The sequence below is a fragment of the Anabrus simplex genome, chromosome 1 (genome assembly GCF_040414725.1).
Source record: "Anabrus simplex isolate iqAnaSimp1 chromosome 1, ASM4041472v1, whole genome shotgun sequence".
NCBI classification, from domain to species: domain Eukaryota; kingdom Metazoa; phylum Arthropoda; class Insecta; order Orthoptera; family Tettigoniidae; genus Anabrus; species Anabrus simplex.
The window spans coordinates 493,633,303-493,655,719 of record NC_090265.1 but is presented as its reverse complement, the minus strand read 5'-3'; the positions used below and the strand labels follow the sequence as shown (position 1 = coordinate 493,655,719).

Genomic DNA, 22,417 nt, shown 5'->3' with positions numbered 1-22,417 from the left:
TTTCACACCAGGCAAATGCTGGGACTGTACCTTAATTAATGCCACGGTCGCTTCCCTCCCACTCCTAGGCCTTTTCTGTCCCATCGTTGCCATAAGACCTGTGTGTGTCAGTGCGACGTAAAGAAAATAGCAGAAATTTGGACAGCCCTCTCCATTCCATACATTCAGGCCATTTGGCACATTAGCACAGCCTAATATATGTGAAATACCGAATTTGTCATACAAGATAGAGGTCAGGCTCATTTCAAGCCTCTCGATGTGAGGAACAAAATTCGGTAGATCCCAGGGGGTCCCTAAAGGCCCTAAAACCAACTGTTTTCGAGATAATCAACACGCTACCCCTAGTCTAGGAATCTGATCGAGAAATGACTGGTCGTAACCATGGCAGTGTCAGCTAAAGCATGTTTCTATATGAGGGATCTCTTTGCATATGAAAGGAAATTATTAAATTCAGCCCTCTCTAAAGGGAAATATACATTTTCAGTCCATGAATAAAAATTATCCTGAGTAACCCTACCACCATGTTTGGCCTACGATTTTGCTATATATCTGCCAAAGATGTTACAATAATTTTTGCAGTATGGTTAGTAGTTTTCATGCATAGGCCATTTCGTTCTTCATGTAATATCAAATATCTTGCTGTATCAAACGTGATCACAATCAAAGAATAAATTCCTTCTGGAGAAGTAATACACATTAATGTATAGTAGGAGCTTGATTGTGTGTTGTCACAGTTTATTGCCTCCGCCTCTTGATATTTTTCTCTTACCAAGCTTGATAGCTGCAGTCGCTTAAGTGCGGCCAGTATCCAGTATTCGTGAGATAGTGGGTTCAAATCCCACTGTCCGCACCCCTGAAGATGGTTTTCCGTGGTTTCCGATTTTCACATCAGCCACAGACGCTTCCTGTCCCATCATCGCCGTAAGATCTATCTGTGTCAGTACGACATAAATCAAATTGTTAAAAACATACATACATTATCATTATAGACTGTTATTCCTTTCAGCGTTCAGTCTGCAAGCCTCTGAGGATTTACTAAACGTCGCCACAATCCTCAATTTGCAACTAGTGTTGTGGCCTCATTTAGTTCTATACCCCTTATCTTTAAATTGTTAGAAACCGAGTCTAACCATCGTCATCTTGGTGTCCCTCTACTTCTCTTACCCTCCATAGCAGAGTCCATTATTCTCCTAGGTAACCTATCCTCCTCCATTCGCCTCACATGACCCCACCACCGAAGCCAGTTTATGCGTACAGCTTCATCCATCGAGTTCATTCCTAAATTAGCCTTTATCTCCTCATTCCGAGTACTCTCCTGCCATTGTTCCCACCAGTTTGTGCCAGCAATCATTCTTGCTACTTTCATGTCTGTTACTTCTAACTTATGAATAAGATATCCTGAGTCCACCCAACTTTCGCTCCCGTAAAGCAAAGTTGGTTTGAAAACAGACCGATGTAAAGATAGTTTCGTCTGGGAGCCGACTTCCTTCTTACAGAATACTGCTGATCACAACTGCGTGCTCACTGCATTAGCTTTACTACACCTTGATTCAATCTCACTATATTACCAACCTGGGAAAACACACAACCTAAATACTTGAAATTATCTACCTGTTCTAGCTTTGTATCACCAATCTGACATTCAATTCTGTTGAATTTCTTACCTACTGACATCAATTCAGTCTTCGAGAGGCTAATTTTCATACCATTCTCATTGCACCTATTTTCAAGTTCCAAGATATTAGACTGCAGGCTTTCGGCACAGTCTGCCATTAAGACCAAGTCGTCAGCATGGGCCAAACTCTTTACTACATTTCCACCTAACTGAATCCCTCCCTGCCATTTTATACCTTTCAGCCGATGATCCACGTAAACTACGAACAGCAAAGGTCTTGTCTAACCCCTGTAATTACCCTGAACCAAGAACTCATTCTACCATCAATTCTCACTGAAGCCCAATTGTCAACATAAATGCCTTTGATTGATTTTAATAATCTACCTTTAATTCCATAGCCCCCCAGTATAGTGAACATCTTTTCCCTCGGTACCCTGTCATATGCTTTCTCTAGATCTACGAAACATAAACACAACTGCCTATCCCTCTCGTAGCATTTTTCAATTACCTGGCGCATACTGAAAATCTGATCCTGACAGCCTCTCTGTGGTCTGAAACCACACTGGTTTTCATCCAACTTCCTCTCAACGACTGATCGCACCCTCCCTTCCAAGATGCCAGTGAATACTTTGCCTGGTATACTAATCAATGAGATACCTCGATAGTTGTTGCAATCCTTCCTGTTCCCTTGCTAATAGATAGGTGCAATTACTGCTTTTGTCCAGTCTGAAGGTACCTTACCAACACTCCACGCTAATTTTACTACTCAATGAAGCCATTTCATCCCTGCCTTCCCGCTATATTTCACCATTTCAGGTCTAATTTCATCTATTCCTGCTGCCTTATGACAATGGAGTTTATTTACTATCCTTTCCACTTCCTCAAGCATAATTTCACCATCATTTTCCTCCTCCCTATGAGCTTGGCAGTTTGCAACACCACCTGGATGATTTCCTTTTACATTGAGAAGATGTTCAAAATATTCCGTCCATCTCTCCAGTGATCCCCTGGGATCTATTATGAGTTCACCTGAATTACTCAAAACACTGTTCATTTCCTTTTTCCCTCCCTTCCTAAGATTCTTTATTACTGTCCAGAAAGGTTTCCCTGCTGCTTGACCTAGCCTTTCCAGGTTGTTACCAAAATCTTCCCATGACTTCTTTCTTTCTTGGATTCAACAACTATTTGTTTCGCTCTGTTTCTTTCATCTACGTACAAATCCCTGTCTGCCTCGGCCCTTGTTTGGAGCCATTTCTGATAAGCCTTCTTTTTACATTTACAGGCTGCTCTCACTTCATCATTCCACCAAGATGTTCGCCTTTTCCCGTCTTTACACACAGTTGTTCCTAGGCATTCCCTTGCTGTTTCTACTACAGCATCCCTGTATGCCACCCATTCACTTTCTATATCCTGAACCTGCTTACTGTCTCCTGTTCGAAACTTCTCACTAACCATATCCATGTACTTCTAATTTCCTCGTCCTGGAGATTTTCTACCCTTATTCTTTTGCAGACACATTTCACTTTCTCTACCCTAGGCCTAGAGATACTTAGTTCACTACAGATCAGATAGTGGTCTGTATCATCGAAAAATCCGCGAAAAACTCGTACATTCCTAACAGATTTCCAGAATTCAAAGTCTGTTAAGATATAGTCTACTATGGATCTGGTACCCCTAGCATCCCATGTGTAGCGGTGAATAGCCTTATGGTTGAAGAATGTATTCGTAACAGCTAAACCCATACTAGCACAGAAGTCCAGCATACGCTTCCCATTCCCATTAGCTTCCATATCTTCCCCACATTTACCAATCACCCTTTCGTATCCTTCAGTTCTATTCCCAACTCTTGCATTGAAATCGCCCATTAGCACTATTCTATCCTTGCTGTTGACTCTGACCACGATGTCACTCAATGCTTCATAAAACTTGTCAACTTCATCCTCATTTGCACCCTCACATGGTGAATACACGGACACAATTCTTGTCCTAATTCCTCCAATTGACAAATCTACCCACATCATTCGCTCATTTACGTGCCTAACAGAAACTGTGTTGCGTGCAATGGTATTCCTGATAAAGAGCCCTACCCCAGACTCTGCCCTTCCCTTTCTAACACCCGTCAAGTACACTTTATAATCTCTTATATCTTCCTCATTATCTCCCTTTACCCGAATATCACTTACTCCTAGCACAACCAGATGCATCCCCTTTGCTGACTCAGCCAGTTCTACTTTCTTTCTTCCATAAGCCCCATTAATATTGATAACTCCCCATCGAATTCCATTTCGTTCGCCAAGTTGTTTCCAAGGAGTCCCTCGCCTGTCAAATGGGAGTGGGACTCCATTACTCCCATAGGTCCGAGGCTTGCTTAAAATGTTCTGAGCTCGGTAAATTCATGAAGCAGGATGCTACTCTACTTGCACATAGTCCAAGTGAGGATCTCTCCTCTAACGGGTTATGGACCACCGGTGAATTGTATAGTCCTAGCCTAGTAAAATACAATGTTCTTAAATTATAGACGTTCCCTGTTCCACATTAAAACTTATAGCTAGATTGAATAAAACATTTTGAGGCACAAATGAGTTCATACGGCATATTGTACTTATATAATTGTTATATCATGTGATCAGCCGTGTTTGTGTACTGGTGGTATAATGACTCAGAATATGTCCGAGATGCCCACTCCCATTCCATAGCAGCTGGTATCCCGACTCTCAGGACCACTTACTAGGCCACTCAGCCGTTGCCCATGGTTCACGAACTAGGATGTGACTACAGTAACCCACAAACATGAACCATAATTGTAAAAAAATAAAAAAATAAAGAAAATCATCTTAGATCATATCTACAATACACCAGAATCATTGGTGTAGCAATGGTAATCAATCTAAAAGTTTCATGTCCGTATTGATTTTGATATTCACAAATATGAAGTTTTGAAGCTTCCATCTAATCAATAATTTATTCCTGTATAGTTATTTTACAGTACCAGTTCCGACCTTGTGAAGGTCATCTTCTACTAATAAACATAACATGTAATTATAACATCACTGATACAATAAGAATGAATGACCGAGCTCGATAGCTGCAGTCGCTTAATTGCGGCCAGTATCCAGTATTCGGGAGATAGTAGGTTCGAACCCCACTGTCGGCAGCCCTGAAAATGGTTTTCAGTGGTTTCCCATTTTCACACCAGGCAAATGCTGGGGCTGTACCTTAATTAAGGCCACGGCCGCTTCCTTCCCACTTCTAGCCCTTCCCTGTCTCATCGTCGCCATAAGACCTATCTGTGTCGGTGTTACGTAAAGCAACTAGCAAAAAAAAAAAAACAATAAGAATGTCACATAGTATAGGTAAAAACATTGTCAATTTGCACGATTTGCAATATACTTCGTCCTAGCTTAAACAGTCGTCTACATTAAATTGTATGAGAATGAAAACTTAACATTACTATTATGTACATGAATGATGTGTGTTTAAAATACAATGTTCTTAAATTATAGACGTTCCCTGTTCCACATTAAAACTTATAGCTAGATTGAATAAAACATTTTGAGGCACAAATGAGTTCATACGGCGTATTGTACTTATATAATTGTTATATCATGTGATCAGCCGTGTTTGTGTACTGATGGTATAATGGTGTAAGTTTCTTGAAGTAATGTTGACACTTATGTTGAAGTCAAGGTTGTTGTCTGGTATTTGATGATGTGGAGCTTCGTCGATCTACATTTGAATGCTTACAGTCCATGTTAAAAAATTATAATTTTACCAGAAAACATACTTTGTAGAAATTTGTGTAATATTATGTATAGATCGTTAGTCTTACGATGTGCTTCCCTTGGTCTTTCTCGTTTTGTTAAAATGTCATTACTTGTTGCTTGATTTTGACGTATCATACGTTATACGAGTAGTGTGAAGTCTCCTCCTTCACTTTGTGTTGTTGGATATGTTTAGCATCTGTAAAAATAGAAAATAAACTGTAAGAAATTCGCACCTGCCAAGTTGGAATGTCTATTCAACGTTGGATAGGTGTGGGTGTGCGTGTACTTACTGCTGTTGTTGACTCTTGGTATGTGCTACTCGGGAGCACGTCATGCTCTGTTTCGTGTGTGTCTGAATCTACTGCTTGTGGTTGTGGAGGGGAAGGTTGGAGGGGTAGGAGGAGCGGCTGTTGAGGGAGTAGGAGTGGAGCGGGGCGTGTCTTCTGTTGGTTCTTTAATGTGCGTTGGGTTTTGTTTCTTGATTCTTTTTCGCTGGCACGGGGACGGGGTGTATGTGTCGTCTTCATCATCATTTCATCCTCATCACGACGTGCAGGTCGCCTAAGGGAGTCAAATAAAAAAACCTGCACCTGGCGAGCCGAACATGTCCTCCGACACTCCCGGCACCAAAAGCCATACGCTATTTCATTTCAGCTAGTATGCCTGATGTTGGGGATCCCATTGGTAAGCCTTGTTGTTGATAGATGGTGTCATGAAATTTGAAGTAATTGTTGTTGATCGTGAAGTAGAGTAATTTTATGAACTCTTCTATTTCAAGGATACTCAGTTTACTGTAGTTTTTTAAATTGGATTCTATTAATTTTATAGTCTTTTGCATAGGTCTATTAAGGTACATGTTTGTTATGTCATATGATGTTAAGCTGTGGTGGTGTTCAATTTTCTAATTCTTTCGTAATATTGCAGAAATCTATTGAATTTTTTACTGTTTTTTTTTTTTTTGCTAAAAATACGTTGTGTTTTTTAAGAAATGTTTGAATGAATTGTGACAGTTTGTAAGTTGGACACGGTCTGTAGTTTATAATGGGTCTCATTGGTACTTTTTCTTTGTGAATTTTCGGGTAAGCTTTGGCGGTCGGTAATTTGGGGTTCATTATGATGAGTTTTGCAGTTTCTTGTTCATTTGGAAGAAAGTGTTTATTAGTAATATTTTAAGGTTTCTTTGGATGCTGGTAGTTGGGTCTTTATTTTTAATTTGGAAAGTGTTATCTAGGAAGCATTGTTTGGTTTTGGCTATGTATTTGTTTTTGTCTAGGATGACAGTGGTATTGCCTATGTCTGCTTTAGTTATTAGTAAGTTGTTCTGTTTGATTTTGTTTCCGAGTTTTTTATTTGTATGTTGTTGATAGTGTTTTTGTTGCTGGTATCATTACCGATTCTATTGATATATTGTGGTAATCTTTTTCTACGTGTCTGACTTCATCACGCTGTTCGTAAGGAATTTTGTTGATGGCATTCTCAGTTTCTGTAATGATAGTGGTGATATTCTGGAAGGCTGAAATATTTCCCCAATTATGTTTGGGTCCCTTGCTCAGTATAATGGATTCTGTCTCGTCAAAGGTCGTATTTGTTAGATTTTTCATTGGCAGTCATAAGATATGGAAGAAATACAAAATTATTTTCTTCATTGTTTAGTGACAATACGATGCTGTCACTGAGGCTTTGCTTTGTACTGAGCTTACTGCATTAAATAATGCTGTAATATACTCAAATAAAATTGCCACACATTAGTTCACTAACTCGCTCAAACCCATTTGCTCCACAATAAAAGATGGAAGGGTGCATCATGACCTCTGGTCATGACAGCTGCATTGGCCCACTTTTCATTCCATGTACACTTTCTCTTTGAAGATTGTACTGTTTGGTTCTTGTGATCTGCCCTGTACATTTTCATTCGCTTCGATCATAATTTTCTCAATTTATCTGAAATCGTTATAGCCCTTCTATGGTATGTGTCATTTCTGCTGAAAATATGTGAGTCTTAAGAAGGGTGTTGATTTTGTTGTTGTTCTCTGTATCTACTATCTCGAGTTCAGTTGGTTTGCGATTTTGCTGAATTTTATGATTCCATTGCCCTCCCGTATTGTCTCCAAGATTTCTCATCACTAGCTGTTGTAAAAGCAAATTTCCTGGCAGACATAAGATATGAAAGAAATACAAAATTTTTTTCTTCATTGTACTGGTGATTGGATCAGTCTCTTAATAGACGGTTTCATTAGGAAGGATTCTCCAGACTCCTTCGACCTAGTATTTTTTTATTCATGCAAGTGCTGATGATTCTTCTTTCAGTTTTGAATAGCCGATCAGTTATTTAGTTTCTAATTTGGATCAGCATTTCACAAGCGTAAGTGGCTTCCGAGAGAGTGACTGTTCTATAGTGTTGGATCTCGATGTCTATTGACAGGCATTTCTTATTATACGTTAGGCTTATTTTCATTTTGTTAGTTCTATTTATCCATGTTTCTTTCTCTTTTAAGTTGTGTGTGATGATTTGTCCAAGATATATAAATTGTAGAACTTTAATTTTTTTTATCCTTTATGAAGACTTTATTTTTGATCACAGATTTCATGGGCATGATCTCAGTTTTTTCAAAGGATATATTTATTTATATTTTATATTTATATATTTTCCTATTTTTAGGGCAATTTTTTGGAAATCGGTGACTTGAGTATGGACTTTTTCCAAATTGAGGGCTATGAGAGCTAAATTGTCTACAAATCCCTAGCAGTTTGTTCTTATTGAGGGTTTTGCTCCAAATTTGGTTGTAGGTAGGTTTTCCTTTTGCCAAAGTCGCATGATGTAATCGAGAGCCATGTTGAAAAGCAGTGAATATAATCCATCACCTTGTCTGAGACCAGTTCTTATTGTAAAAGACTTTGTCACTTCTCCCCTGAATTTTACCATGGAATTTGTGTCAGTTAAAGTTAGTTTGTTGATTTTTATTAATTTGGGATGAAGACCATATGATCTGAAAATTTTTAAAAGTGTGGCTCTATGGATATTATCACTATCATATGCTTTTTTTGGAATCTACGAATGTGGTGATGAGCTGTTATTTCTACACTTGCAATATTCCATTATTAGATGTTGTTATACTATATAGAGTAATAAATACGTTACACGATTGTGAGTAACTGAAAAAAAAAGACCTCAACAGTGTTGCGAGATGTACAGCAGACTGATGGTAAAAGGGATGAAAAGTCAGGTTGTACGTTTCACCAAGAGAAAAAGTCCTCTCAGTTTTAATTACTGTTTTGATGGGGTGGAATTACCTCACAGGGATAACTGTAAGTACTTAGATGTTAATGTAAGGAGCAGTCTTCATCAGGGTAATCACATTAACAAGGTTTTAAATAAAGGTGACAGATCTCATATAGTTATGCGAGTATTTAGTGGTACCAATATAGTTGGTCCGTTATTGAACATTATGAATTTACCAGCTAACTCATTCCTGGTTGCCAGCGTTTCGCCCCAGTGTGCTAAGTTGGTCTCAACAGTTGGAAAATAGCACACCTACCAAGACGCATGGCTAGTGCATACCTTGAGGGCCACTGTGTAGGCTACTTGGAGCTACCGGCAGTGCCTATGCACTACGAGAGACTTCGTCTCCTTTTCAAAAGTGAATGCCTGCCTGGCCATCAGTATTTAGTGGTTGAATAATAATGTAAAAGAATGGGTGTATAAGTCTCTGGTAAGACTCCATTTAGAGTATGGTGCCAGTGTATGGGACCTACACCAGGATTACTTCATATAGGAACTGGAAAAGATTGAAAGAAAAGCAGTATGATTTGTTGTGGGTGATTTCCGATGGGTGATTTAGTGTTAAAAAAATATTGCAAACTTTGGGTTGGGAAGACTTGGGGTGAGGGAGATGAGCTGGAGACTAACAGAGATGTTACGGCTGTCATTGGAGAAATGGTGTGGAATGATGAAGATGAATAAGCTTGAGTGGAGCTTTTATAAGGATAAAGTTGGAATTCAAGAGGACAAATGTGGCAAATATTCATTTATAGGAAAAGGAATTAGGGAATGGACTAATTTATCAAAGGAAATGTTTGATAAATTTTCAAGTTAAAAAAAAAATCTTTTAAGAAAAGACTAGGTAAAAAAGTGATACAGAAACTGCCATCTGAACGATAGTCCTAAATGCAGATCATTGATTGATGGAACTTTCAAAACATTCTTCATGATTTTATTTATTTATTTATTTATTTATTTATTTATTTATTTATTTATTTATTTATTTATTTATTTATTTATTTATTTATTTATTTATTTATTTATTTATTTATTTATTATTTATTTATTTATAAAATGAGAATTCAAACAAGGTTAAAATAATGAAGAACACAAAATTTCAGTCTGCCTACATACCACAGATGCTAGGCTATTGGAATGTACACCTGAAAGGGTGATATGTTGCTTGTAAACCTGTGATATATGTTTTGCAGGCAGAGTTGATTTATTTGAGTCCAAAAGCACTACAGTACAGTACAACACGAAATATTACACTTTGTGAGTCCAATATTCAGCAGTCTAAATGGCACAGTCATTCGCTTTGAACAAGTCCTGGATATCACACAGTTCATTCAACTTACTGCAAACCAGCAGGTGTTCGGTATCCCACCTTTCTCCACACTCACATAGTTCATCACTGTAGTCCCACTTCTTCAAATTAATTTTGCACTATTTCACTCCACTTTATTATTATTATTATTATTATTATTATTATTATTATTATTATTATTATTATTATTATTATTATTATTATTATTTCAATTTCACTTCAAAGGTGATGCCTTATTCAATTTTGTTACATTTTAATCTATCTTAAATCATTTTATAAGAACATAAGGCCTTGTGAACTAGATGCACTAATTTTTAAATTCATAATTATTTTCATCATTTTTTTAAAATCCTAGTCAGTGGGTCATTTTAAATTTTAAATTATTATTTTATTTCATCTCATCTCGTACCATTACGGGCCAATGACCTATCATTATCATCACCATCATTCCTCAAACTGTCTTCTGAAAGCAACTTTCTTAGGTTTGACCACTGCTTCCACAGTACATATAACAGCTCTGTGGTGTGTTCTTGGAAATAGTTCTAGAATATGCTTCTTGGTTTGGTGAGCGGTTTGGTCTGAGGCAAAAATGCATTCCAGTACGGACAGAGTTGAAGACTACAGTATGAAATATTTGTGGTGGATACAACATTTGTAGTTCTTTTTCTGCAGTGACATTATCATAAGCATATTATTTATATTTTCTCTTTTTCTTTCCTTAATATAGTGATTCATTACTTATGATTTTATTAAGGCCAGTATGTGAGGTTTGTATGTAATATTGCTGCATTATTTGTGTCTCTGTTTACTACTCTACTTTTGGTCATCTCCCAACATGCTCATATTTGCCTTCTAGCTCTCCTTTCCCTACCGTAAACCAGAACGGGCATTGCATAGGCTACATTTTCAATCGGGGTGCTAGCCTCAAATCCTTTAGAAAAGTATATTTGTTTTCTCTGACATTAAGTTTTGTTTTTGGCTGGCTGGGTTGCACATTTGGTCAGGTTATCACTTCCTTTGCTGAAGGTTGTGAACTCAAATACTGACGACTACTTTGATGATGATGATGATGATGATGAACAATTTGCTGTATGCAAAGTGATTAGAAACATGAAGGGGGCATGGAATTTTATTCCAGTTCATCTCACCAGAGGTTGCTACATAACAAAGTATGATCATCAAATTACATAATTTGAAAGTATACATTTCACCATTATTTTGATGATTTCACATTACCAAAAATCAAGAAAACTGTACTGAAGTGATTACAGATTTTTTTTTTTTTGCCTCTTCAAAAACCATATCATCAGTAATAGCTAAGAAGATTTGTTGTTACATGCTTTGCATTCATAGATGAAACACCGCATACTGTATTTACATAATACAATCAGATGATACGTTTCCATTAATAATGTTCAGTATCGTAGCAAGTTTCACAAAGTACATAACTTGCAGCAATACAGAAATGCTAAGCAGAAGAAGAAGAAATATTTACTATTTCTTTGATCTAAGTGTCAGATCTCCTGCAACTTGACATGTATATACTGTACATGACACAGGGTGATATTTTGTTGTAGAGAACTAAAACAAATGAGGTGTTATAAACACTTTCATAGGTTTGTGGAACATTTACGGTATTTATGTAGTGCTCTATTGCTTTTAGTTGAAATAACATTGTTTTCTAGCACTGGACGAGTCTTCCTGGAAGCTCGAAACCCATACATGATGCGGCCTCTCCCTTGTCTGATTGGCTCTAAAGAGTTCATGGAAGATGATCATGTAGGCCTTGGAGAACTTCAGAGCGATACTGAAGAAAGTCCAGACCAAAATCTTGTACAGTCGAGTGAAAGTGAGGAAGATCTAGAACAAGGTGAATTTGGAGCAGTTCCCAAACGACCTCGGGTATGTGATTTGAAAGACTGTTTAATTTTTATTCTTCTTATTTTGTTTAAATGGAAGTGCTGTTTATTTTCATATCGTTTTAGTTGTCATCGTCAAGTGTGAGCGAAAATTCGGAGCCTGAAAGTGATCGAAGTGGTACACAAGCAAAACAAAAGAAGCATAAAGTAGGAAATTCTCATTTGGACTCTGCAGATGCTTTGGAAGAAGAACCTGACATGTTTGGCCGAGAATCACCTCCTGAATCTGATGTGGGAACAGTCACTCAAGTATGCATTTTTTTCTTTTTTTACTGTGTGTTTGGGTGTGTTCCAGTTAAGTTTTAAGATTCTGCACTACTTGCATGTCATCATTTTCATTTTCATTTCGCCTTGTCCAGCTCCTTTCAGGTCGGGGCGTTGATGGCACTTCATCACTGTTGCCTCTTATTCCACCACTCGTCTTCATTAATTGTATTCTAGTCCAGTCTTCCCTTTCTTATACTGTTCTTGACAGTCTTGGTCTGGGATTCCCTCTTACCCTCTTTCCTTCTATCTTAGCCTCCAACATTTGCTTTGATAACCTTCCCTCCTCCATCCTCATAAAATGTCTAAACCATCTCAATTTATTCTTCTCCAACCTATCACTCAGTTTTTCTATACCTACCTCTTTCTGAACTCAACATTTCTTACTCTGTCCCTCCTTGTCTTCTCTACCATACTCCTCAGAAACTAAATCTCACTGGCCTGAATTTTACTCTCATTTCTTGCTGCCAAAGTCCAAGTCTCTGAAACATACGTTAATATAGGAGTATACTACATCTTGTACATCATCTCTTTACATTTCACCGGGCGAGTTGGCCATGCGGTTAGGGGCGTGCAGCTGTGAGCTTGCATCTGGGAGATAGTGGGTTTGAGCCCTGAAGATGGTTTTCCATGGTTTCCCATTTTTACACCAGGCAAATGCTGGGGTCTACTTTAAGGCCACAGCCACTTCCTTCCGACTCCAAGCCCTTTCCTATCCCATCCTCGACATAACACCTGTCTGTGTCGGTGCAACGTAAAACAAACTGTAAAAAAAACTTTTACATTTCATAGGAACTTCTCTGTTCCATACCAGGTTCCTTATATTCTGGTAGAATGTATTTCCCGCTTGTACCCTTCTGCTGATGTCCTTATCCAACCTTGCATCTTGCATTAGTTCACGTCCCAAATATTTGAAGTATTAATCATCCTCAAGGTTTTGTCCCCTGATATTAATGATTCCTTTTTCTTCTCTTTCTCCTTTTGCCATCATCACTGTTTTGCTCTTCTCAACACTGATTTTCATACCGTATTTCTCAGTATTGTCATTTAAAGCCTTTAGTTGGATTCTGTATTGTCAACTCTCCAATCACTATGTCATATGCCAACAACAATATTTTCATTGCCATTGTTTCCTTTAGAATTTCATCCATAACCATTATAAACATAAGTGGAGACAATACAGTTCCCTGTCTTAGTCCAGTTTGGTTTCTAAACCAGTCTGTTCTCCCCACTGGAGTCTGGACATAACTGAAACAATTCAAATACATTGCTTTCACTTGTTCTGTTGATTGCCTTCCACATCCTTATCTTTCCAGGGTTTCCCACAACTGTTCTCCAGTACGCCTTCTCTAGATCAAGGAATACCATCTCCAGATTTTTTCCAGATTCCCACTGTTTTTTCATCAGTTATCTCATGGTAAATATAGGGTCTGTTGTTGACCTGCCCTGTCAAAATCCATACTGCACTTCTTCCAAATTTCTTTCCACCCTTCCTCTCATCCTCCTTCATAATATTCTCTCCAATACTTCGGCTACTTATGACAACAGTGTAATTCCTTGATAATTGTCACATACCTTCCTGTCAACTTTCTTAAATACTGGTATTAATACACCAGTTAGCTTTTCCCCCATATACATCTTAGCAACCTGTATAACCAATGTAGACCAATAGTCCTGCTGCCTTTATCATTTCCACACATATTTCATCCATCCCTGCTTGTTTTCTTATTTTCATTTGTTTAACAGCCATTTCTACCTTTGCCAGTGCAGTATCACTCCATTTCTGTATCATCCTCATTTACCACTACACTGTTGTAGTAGTTTAGTGTATATATAGACAGAAATTGTGAGGCATGCTGTCTTATACAGTCCTCTGTTAATCTTACTCTTCTTATTACTCTTGTAAAATAACAATCTTGAATCTTGATATTGGCTACAAATCTGCCTTAACTTACCAGTTGTTTCTGTTTAAAATCTTATACATTAATTCTGTAACCTAACATTTAAAAAAATAAATGTTGGTCCACATTGTCGTGCGTTTTAGGTCCTGAAATTTAGTTTAAACTTCGGTTATAGACAATTATAATTTGGAGGAACATTTGCAAAAATGTTGGACATTTTTAAAAGAATATTAAATGCTTAAATATATTAATTGCTGTAAAATATAAATGTAAATTACATAAATACTTTTAAAATATTTGCGAGTTATGCACTCACATCTGTTTCCTTCTGTGTCCTGATTCTTAATGAACTGATGTCAGAAGAGTCTGATTCACTTTTGTCATCCGAAGATGCAATATGACTTCCGCTGTCTGTCTGTCTGTCTGTCTGTCTGTCTGTCTGTCTGTCTGTCTGTCTGTCTGTCTGTCTGTCTGTCTGTAATATCACTCCTAAATCCACTATACTCAAAATCTTCATCAGTATTCACCTTGAAACAATTGCAGGAAATGAATGAAATTTAAGTGAAATATTCAGTGTGTCTGAGAATGTTTCTTGCCTTTTCAGGTAATCAGGTCAGTTGGTGCAATCCGACTTAACAGTGGCTCTGGTGCCCCTGCACTGTGACAGAAATTCTTTCTGAGATTTTGAAAAGTAAAAATGCAATGAACTTATATACAGTGTTGTGACTAACTGCAGCAACGGGTGGACAAAATGTTTATATTTGTTATTTTAAGTTTGTATACTTCGTACTGTTAGGTTACTCAAATATTCTTGATTTTTAAAGACCATTCATAAAAATGTAAAACTAGACATCTTGGGTTTTTAAGTTAAGAGGTTTAAGAAATAATGTATTGTATAATCAGATAGGATCTGAATGCAGAACAAAACGATTTTTTCTTAGAAAAGAGAGTTTAATTTGGATATTCTATAACATTTTTGCTGCAGTTTAGAAAGCTTCTGATAGTGTGTAATTGGCATCAGAAGAATGCATTACTTTTTAGTGTGTGCACTGATAGGGAAAGTTGAATTCACTTTGAGTTCCTAGCAAGAACTCCAGTTTGTTGGGTTTATGACCTTGAGATTTAGGTCACTAAAACACCAGTCATTATTATCATCTTTGTGCTGCTTTCTTACTGTTTTGCAGAGAGTTGCACACAGCAGTTTTGCAGCAGAGCTGGCTAGCAAACTAGGTGGAGTGGTAGCTGAGAGCAGTATAGCTCAGAAGCAGGAGCAAGGTAAATCTGGTAAGTACAGGATGTTAGTCATTTGCTGTTTTAGCTTGTTTGGGAGCTAGGGCTTGAATGAGTTTCAGTGGAGCATAAATATGTCTGCCAGGTACTGTATACAATAAATTATCATAGTTTGTGTGTCATTAATTTGCTATAGAAATTGTTTTCAATTTAACAACCTGGTATATTTGATAAAAGTGCTACTTGCATTTTCTGTGTATCCCTATCAGGATGGAGTCTATTGGAAGATTTGAATTTGTATTTTAAATCTAGATTCTTAATCATTTCATTCGATGTCTTCATGCCTTAGAAACTTCAGAGTACCATAAAATATACACACAATGACATAGGTATTGAATAAATGTCAAAGAAAGGAAACAACACATAAAGAGAGAAGCTGGGAAGAAAGATTGAGTTACTCAAAGAATAAGACTGTGATAGGTCAGTGTTGGTAGAGGGTGCAATAGGATGGAGAGATGAGACCTGAAAGACACCCATGAAAAAGGACAAACTTTTAGTCTTCATAGACAGGTTTTCTTATTAATTCCAGTTACCTTACCAGCAGTCCTAAAATTTTTCTGTGGTTTTCCATTTTAACTCTAAACAAATGCCAAGACTGTGCTCAATTTGAGGCCACATCTGCTCCCTTCCCTTCCCTTTCATAAATTATCTATCTCAGTTTTACTGCAAATTTACAGCCAAAAAAAAATATGTCTTTCCACTTACCAATGAGCTTATTTCTGTTTTTGTCTTCATTAATGAGGCAAGAATCTACACTTATCAAAGTAATCATTTTTGAGAAAAGGCTTTGGTTTTGTTATACAAAGCAGTGATGAAACAGAAATAAAGAATTCCAATATACTGTAAATTGTCCATTATTGGAAATTATAAATTTTCCAGCTAACTCATTCTTGGTTGCCAGCATTTCGCACCAGTGTGCCAATTAGGGCTTATCAGGTGGTAACTAGCACACCTGCCAAGAGCATGGCTAGTGCATAGTGGAGGCCACTGCATAGGCTGCTTGAAGCCACAGGCAGTGCCAGTTCAAGTTTCTCATACACATTGTTTTTCCATTACAGATTTGAACATCATTGGCGGTTTCCACTATGAGTCACTCACATTTTACCTGGCATTTGTTCTGTTCACAAACATAGTTACCTCAATTTTCTCGCTGCCCTCTTGATTACTTGTGATTGTGACTCAACGAAAACAGACTGTTATTTTCAATTTTAACACAGTGCATACGTTCTCGTTTTTAATTGCAACATACTGCACATTTGGACTAAGAGGTCCACTACCTCGCTATAATTACTTACTGTTTTAATTCCATCATGTCTCATTTGTTTTTCATTCTTTTCTTCATTGTATTTTAACATTCTTTTAGCATCAGTTATGTAAATTTTAACCTTTCGTCACTGAAGATGGCTCTAATGAGCAAAAACATGTATGACCAATATTACTCCATCAAAAGATGGAGATATATATGTATTAAATAGGAGGACATATTCAATTTCCTATGTAAAGTGTAAACCGTCAATACGGAATGATTTTAATATATTTCTGATATAGATATTGATTCCCAAAAGGAACCTGAAATATTTGTCCTGAATGCATAAATTCATATTTGAAATATAAATGGCCATTCATATTTGTAATATAAATGGCCCGTTATTGGAAATTATAAATTTCCCTCCGTGAAAGCGCTATCCAAGATCCATAAAGCTGACGTCCCCATAAGACCCATTATAAATTTCAGGAATAGTCTGACTTATAAAGTATATCAATTCATTCACAAATTCCTTAAATCATACTATCATTCTCAAGACATTACGTCAGTGAAAAATTCTAAAGAATTTTGCAATAAAATTAAGTAATTTATCCAAACACCACACACTTCATTCATTTGATATTACTAACATGTATGCTAATGTGCCCATTAACAACACCGTACAATTAAGAACAATTTTTTCCAAATTCAGTAAATTAACCGGATGAATGCTACGTCCGCCTATAGACGGGCTGACGCAGCCGGTCCACCAGTGCCATGCCCGTCTATAGACGGTGCGCGATAATTTAAATTATTTGAGTTTCCCAGCTCACTTTCGAGTGCGAATTTGATCTCTGTCATGTTCTGCCATCTGTTGGGCATTATGTAGAACTAACTGATCAGAGATTATAGCTTTGGGAAGTAACTTACAGACCTTTTTGTAGACATCTGTGGAGTTCATCTGTGATGTAAACAAACATGGCGGAACATCAATTTAGTTGCTCTTGCAGTGATGTTATTTCGGATCACAGAATCTTTCAGTTATTAACCACAGCGGAAAGTGATGATGGAGATAATAATTTTTAAGGAATCGTTAAGCGATTTTGAAAGTGTGAGTGATAGAGTGCCGAAAATTAACAGAGCCTCCTTCGAAACGAAAGGAGAAAAACACGGTGAGTACAAAAGCTGTTTTATCACTAATTTCGTGGCGGATGGATTACTTTTCTTCACCAGAGTTTCAGGTAACTGTGGCAGGCTCTGAGGGCCAAGTACTGTTTGATGACAACCCGAAAATCATTGATTTTTTAGAAACTTTTGTGCCAGTGGAGTTGGTGCAGATAGTTGAACAAATCGGCATCACAAACAACCAGAAAACATTTAACTATCACCACATTCCAGGTTTGGAAGGTATTTTAAAATATCAACTTATATACTTCTAAGAAGTTACATGTATTACTTGCCTACAGATTTTAGGAAATAATATTATTTTGGGCTCTTTACTTTGTATAAAGATAATGCACGCATAGGCACATAAGTGTAATTTTGTTTCCTCTCAAAATAATATTGAACATAAGTGAAGGATTTTCCATTTGCATTTAGTATAAACAACCAACATTTATAAACATTTTAAGCTAATCACCCCACTGATAAGTTAAAAATTGAGGCTTCTACAAATTTTTTTACATGCGAATGAAAAAACTCAGCACTGAGGTACCAAACAGTCAACTGGTAACTCAGCACTTAAAAGGTTAAGTATAGGTGAAATAGAAGAATTTATTCATGTTCTGAAAATCACATTGAACAACAATTTCTTCACTTTCAATAATGTCATTTACCAACAGATGGGTCCTTGTATGGGGTCACCGGCTTCAGGGATCCTTGCAGATATTTACATTGATCATTTAGAACATTCTCACATCATTGGAAAGTTTAATGGCGTTCAGCATTGGGCACGCTATGTGGATGACATGTTTGTTATTTTAGACTCTCGTATTACTAGCAGCAATACAGTATTTGATCTCCTCAACTCCATTGATCCACATATAAAATTCATCATAGAGTCAGAAAACAATAATGCCCTTAATTACTTTGGATTTAACCATCACGCAACTACAATAACACTTTATCCTTTAACATGTACAGAAAACCCACTCACACCATCAATACCATCCAACAAACTTCTCTGCATCCAGACATACATAAGAAAGCAGTTTACAATAGTATGGTACTCAGAGCACTACCTGTTCCTTTTATCTCGCAAGAATTACAAAAAAGAAATTAATACTATCTCCAATATTGCAGAATACAACGGCTTCAATAGAACCTTCATAAACAGAATCATCAATAGATACAAAAGCAGACCTAAGACTACCTTAGAAAAAGACTCTGCTCTTAAAGTTTTCTACTTTCACATTCAATAGTAGTTGCATTTACCAAATTTATAATGTCTTTAAAAAACACATCATCAAAATAGCGTTTAGAACCTCCCACACCAACTCCAGACTTATCTTCAATCTGCACACTGTCAACAATAATAATAATAATAATAATAATAATAATAATAATAATAATAATAATAATAATAATAATAATAATAATGCTAGTAATAGGTACTTGAACTCCGGAGTTTACAAATTAGAGTGCCAATCCTGTAATTTCATCTATATTGGTCAAACAGGCCACTATTTTTCATAAGATATGCCGAACATCGCAATGCTCTCAGATATAATAATTTTTCAGCCATGAGTGAGCATCATAAAGAATCCAGTTACGAATATACGACAATAGATGAAGATCTTAAGATCTTGCATTTTGAGCAAAAAGACACTTTGCTCAACATTCTCTAGAGCATCTACATCAATATAGATCAGTTTAAGAACCCCTCTCATAATTTGAATGAAATCAATGAAAAAAAGAACATTCTATTTGAAACATTCATTCCATATATTTGTCAGCACTTCTATAATTAAAATAAACCCTGCCTCCATCTCTCCAACTCAACACCACTTCTCTCTCCCCCTCTCCCCACAAGCTCCCCTTCTCCCTTCACTCCTCCCATCCTCACACACACACACACACACACACACACACACACACACACACACCTGAGCCAGCAACAGACACCACCAGTGAGAATGTGACCACCAGATTGAGAAGGTCAGTCAGTTTGAGAGGGCAGCTATGTAATAAATAAGTTTAAAGTTTTCTTCACGTTTATTTTTTTCTCATTAGTCCAAGTTTTTTATACACATTCAATTTTTCCATTACAGATTTGATCTTCATTGGCGTTTTCCACTATGAGTCAGTCACATTTTACCTGGCATTTGTTCTCTTCACAAACATAGTTATCAAAATTTTCTCGCTGCCCTCTTGATTACTTGTAATTGTGACTCAGCAAAAACAGACTGTTATTTTCAATTTTAACACAGTGCATATGTCCTCGTTTTTAATTGCAACATACTGCGCATTTAGACTAAGAGGTCCACTACCTCACTATTATTACTTATTGTTTTAATTCTATCATGTCTTATTTGTTTTTCTTTTCTTTATTGTATTTAACATTCTTTTAGCATCAGTTATGTAAATTTTAACCTTTCGTCACTGAAGATGACTCTAATGAGCTGAAATATGTATGACCAATATTACTCCATCTAAAGATGGAGATATGTACGTATTGAACAGGAGGGCATATTAAATTTCCTTTGTAAAGTGTAAAACTTAAGACGCTTCTGACGAGAAGAAGGAAGATCTTGAGATTAACCTCTTATCGGTGAATGGAAACCCCCTTATATGTTGACTTGGTTGAGGAGAACCATGCTCGCTGGGGACTGAGAAGAAATACAAAACAAAAAAACTATGATAAATGAAGAGGAAGCACATACAACAGTCTGTAAAGATATAGAACTTGTCTGTATCATTTCTTTGTCTTGTTTATACTTGTGTGTTCTCTCTTAGCTTTCTGTATTTAGGTGAATAAAACTAGTAGCATCAGTACAAACAATTGAGACATCTCTCTTCATAGAATTAGTAATTATTAAAATCTTAATTTCATCAATGGTAGTAAAGTGATCAGTTAAGTGAAATGTAGTTCAGATTCAGATGTGTTTTTATTGTGAAAAATAAGACTTCAAATTTTATTCTTAGTATCAAAAACTGAATGAATTTTTCTCTCTCAACAGATAATTTATTCTCTCCATCTTCAGAACCTGAAGAAGATAATTCTCTCTTTGGAAACAATGCTGGAAAGTTTTCTGGAGGACAGGGTTTATTTGATGATCTTGATGATTGGAGGAAAGCACCCAATTCCCTATGGGAAAACAGTGAAGAAACTGGTTCTAGGAAACAAGCTGAAAAAGGTAGGCATTTATAGTCTCTTCATGGGGTAATAAAGTAAAAGAAAAATATTTTGCTTTTGTTAAATTTTAGAGACTAAGAGACATGGTCATTATTCCAGTATGCATTAGTTGTGTTAGTACTGTTTGGTAATACGTGTTTATGTGATACTAGTATAATATGTTAATACTGTGGGATGGGGATTAAGAAATTAATGCATACTCAACAAATATATAAGCTGGTTTGCAGTTTTATGTGACTATTAACTTTGTGATCAGAAGCCACAAATCCTGTAATTTTCATGGAATTTGAATTATAGGGAAGTGGCTCTTTCTTCTGAAGATCTCCTATGCGTTGCCTGTATGGTGTATGGTGAGAAACTATTAATGATGCCTCTCAGCTATCTCGCCTGAAGTAAAACTTATTCCCTGTGCAAAAGAAATGCAGCCACTTGACCATAACCCTACGTAAGTCTCCTCTACTGACATATTCGACAAGCCCATCACTATAGTTATGCAACAGCAGGACTTAGATGTAAAATTTGAAACCAAATTATAATTTACGAACCACGTAGAAATATGAGGGCGAATCAAAAAAAGGAAGTTACACTTCCAAGTTATGGCCATTTATGAAACCACCTACACATAGCAACACAGCTATGACAACGTACAATGCAAGTTCACTTTTCCACATGGTCCCCAAGAGACTGTAAACATTTCTCAGAGTGGTCAACCAACTTTTTTATTCTGGATGTGTAGAAATCATCCCCAGCGCTATTGTAACCACCTGGAATCAGCTGCTTTCACCTTCTCATTGTTTCAGAATCGTCGTCAACAGAGATCGTTTTTCAGCTTACCAAACACATGATAATTGAATGGTGCTAAGTCTGAACTGTGTGGAGGATATTGCCATACCTCCCGCTTGAATCGTTGCAGCAGTTCGGACGTTTGGTGGGCCATGTGAGGTGTTGCATTATCGTGCAACAAAATCACACTGGCGCTCGATTTTCCCTGCCGCTTTTCTTTGATTGCCTTATGCAACATGTTCAACGTTTGGCAATACGAAGCCGAGCACCACACCCTCCATGTCAAAGATCACTGTCGCCATTACCTTTCCTTGGTCCTTGGCATTCTTTCGTGGTGGAGATGTGGTGTGCACCCATTCTCTCGATGTTTTCTTTGTTTCAGGGGTGAAATGGTGGACCCGCGTTTCATCCCCTGTCATGATTCGCCGCAGAAACTTGTTGCCCTCGACAGAATATCGTTGCAAAAATGCCAGTGATGATTGGAAACATTGTCCCATGTGAACATCGGTGAGCAGGTGTGGGACCCATCTTTGACACAGTTTACGAAATCGAAGGTGCTGGTGAACAATGGAGATCACACTGCCATACAAAGTGTTCAACATGCTGGCAATTTCCTGCATTGTTATGCGCCGATTCTCTCGAATGATCACATCCGCATGGTCAACATTTGCAACGGTACCGGACGTTGCGGGCCT

The 22,417-nt window shown here is 37.1% G+C and overlaps 1 protein-coding gene across 1 annotated transcript in view; it reads left to right on the top strand.

The window, feature by feature from the left end:
* FAM21 (Family with sequence similarity 21) overlaps positions 1 to 22,417 on the top strand; it is a 205,746-nt gene that overhangs the window by 43,054 nt on the left and 140,275 nt on the right. The window contains exons 5-8 of the mRNA XM_067135340.2: positions 11,651 to 11,867; positions 11,951 to 12,133; positions 15,234 to 15,333; positions 20,764 to 20,940. Coding sequence (XP_066991441.2) covers positions 11,651 to 11,867; positions 11,951 to 12,133; positions 15,234 to 15,333; positions 20,764 to 20,940 — 677 coding nt within the window. The remainder of the gene's footprint in view (positions 1 to 11,650; positions 11,868 to 11,950; positions 12,134 to 15,233; positions 15,334 to 20,763; positions 20,941 to 22,417) is intronic.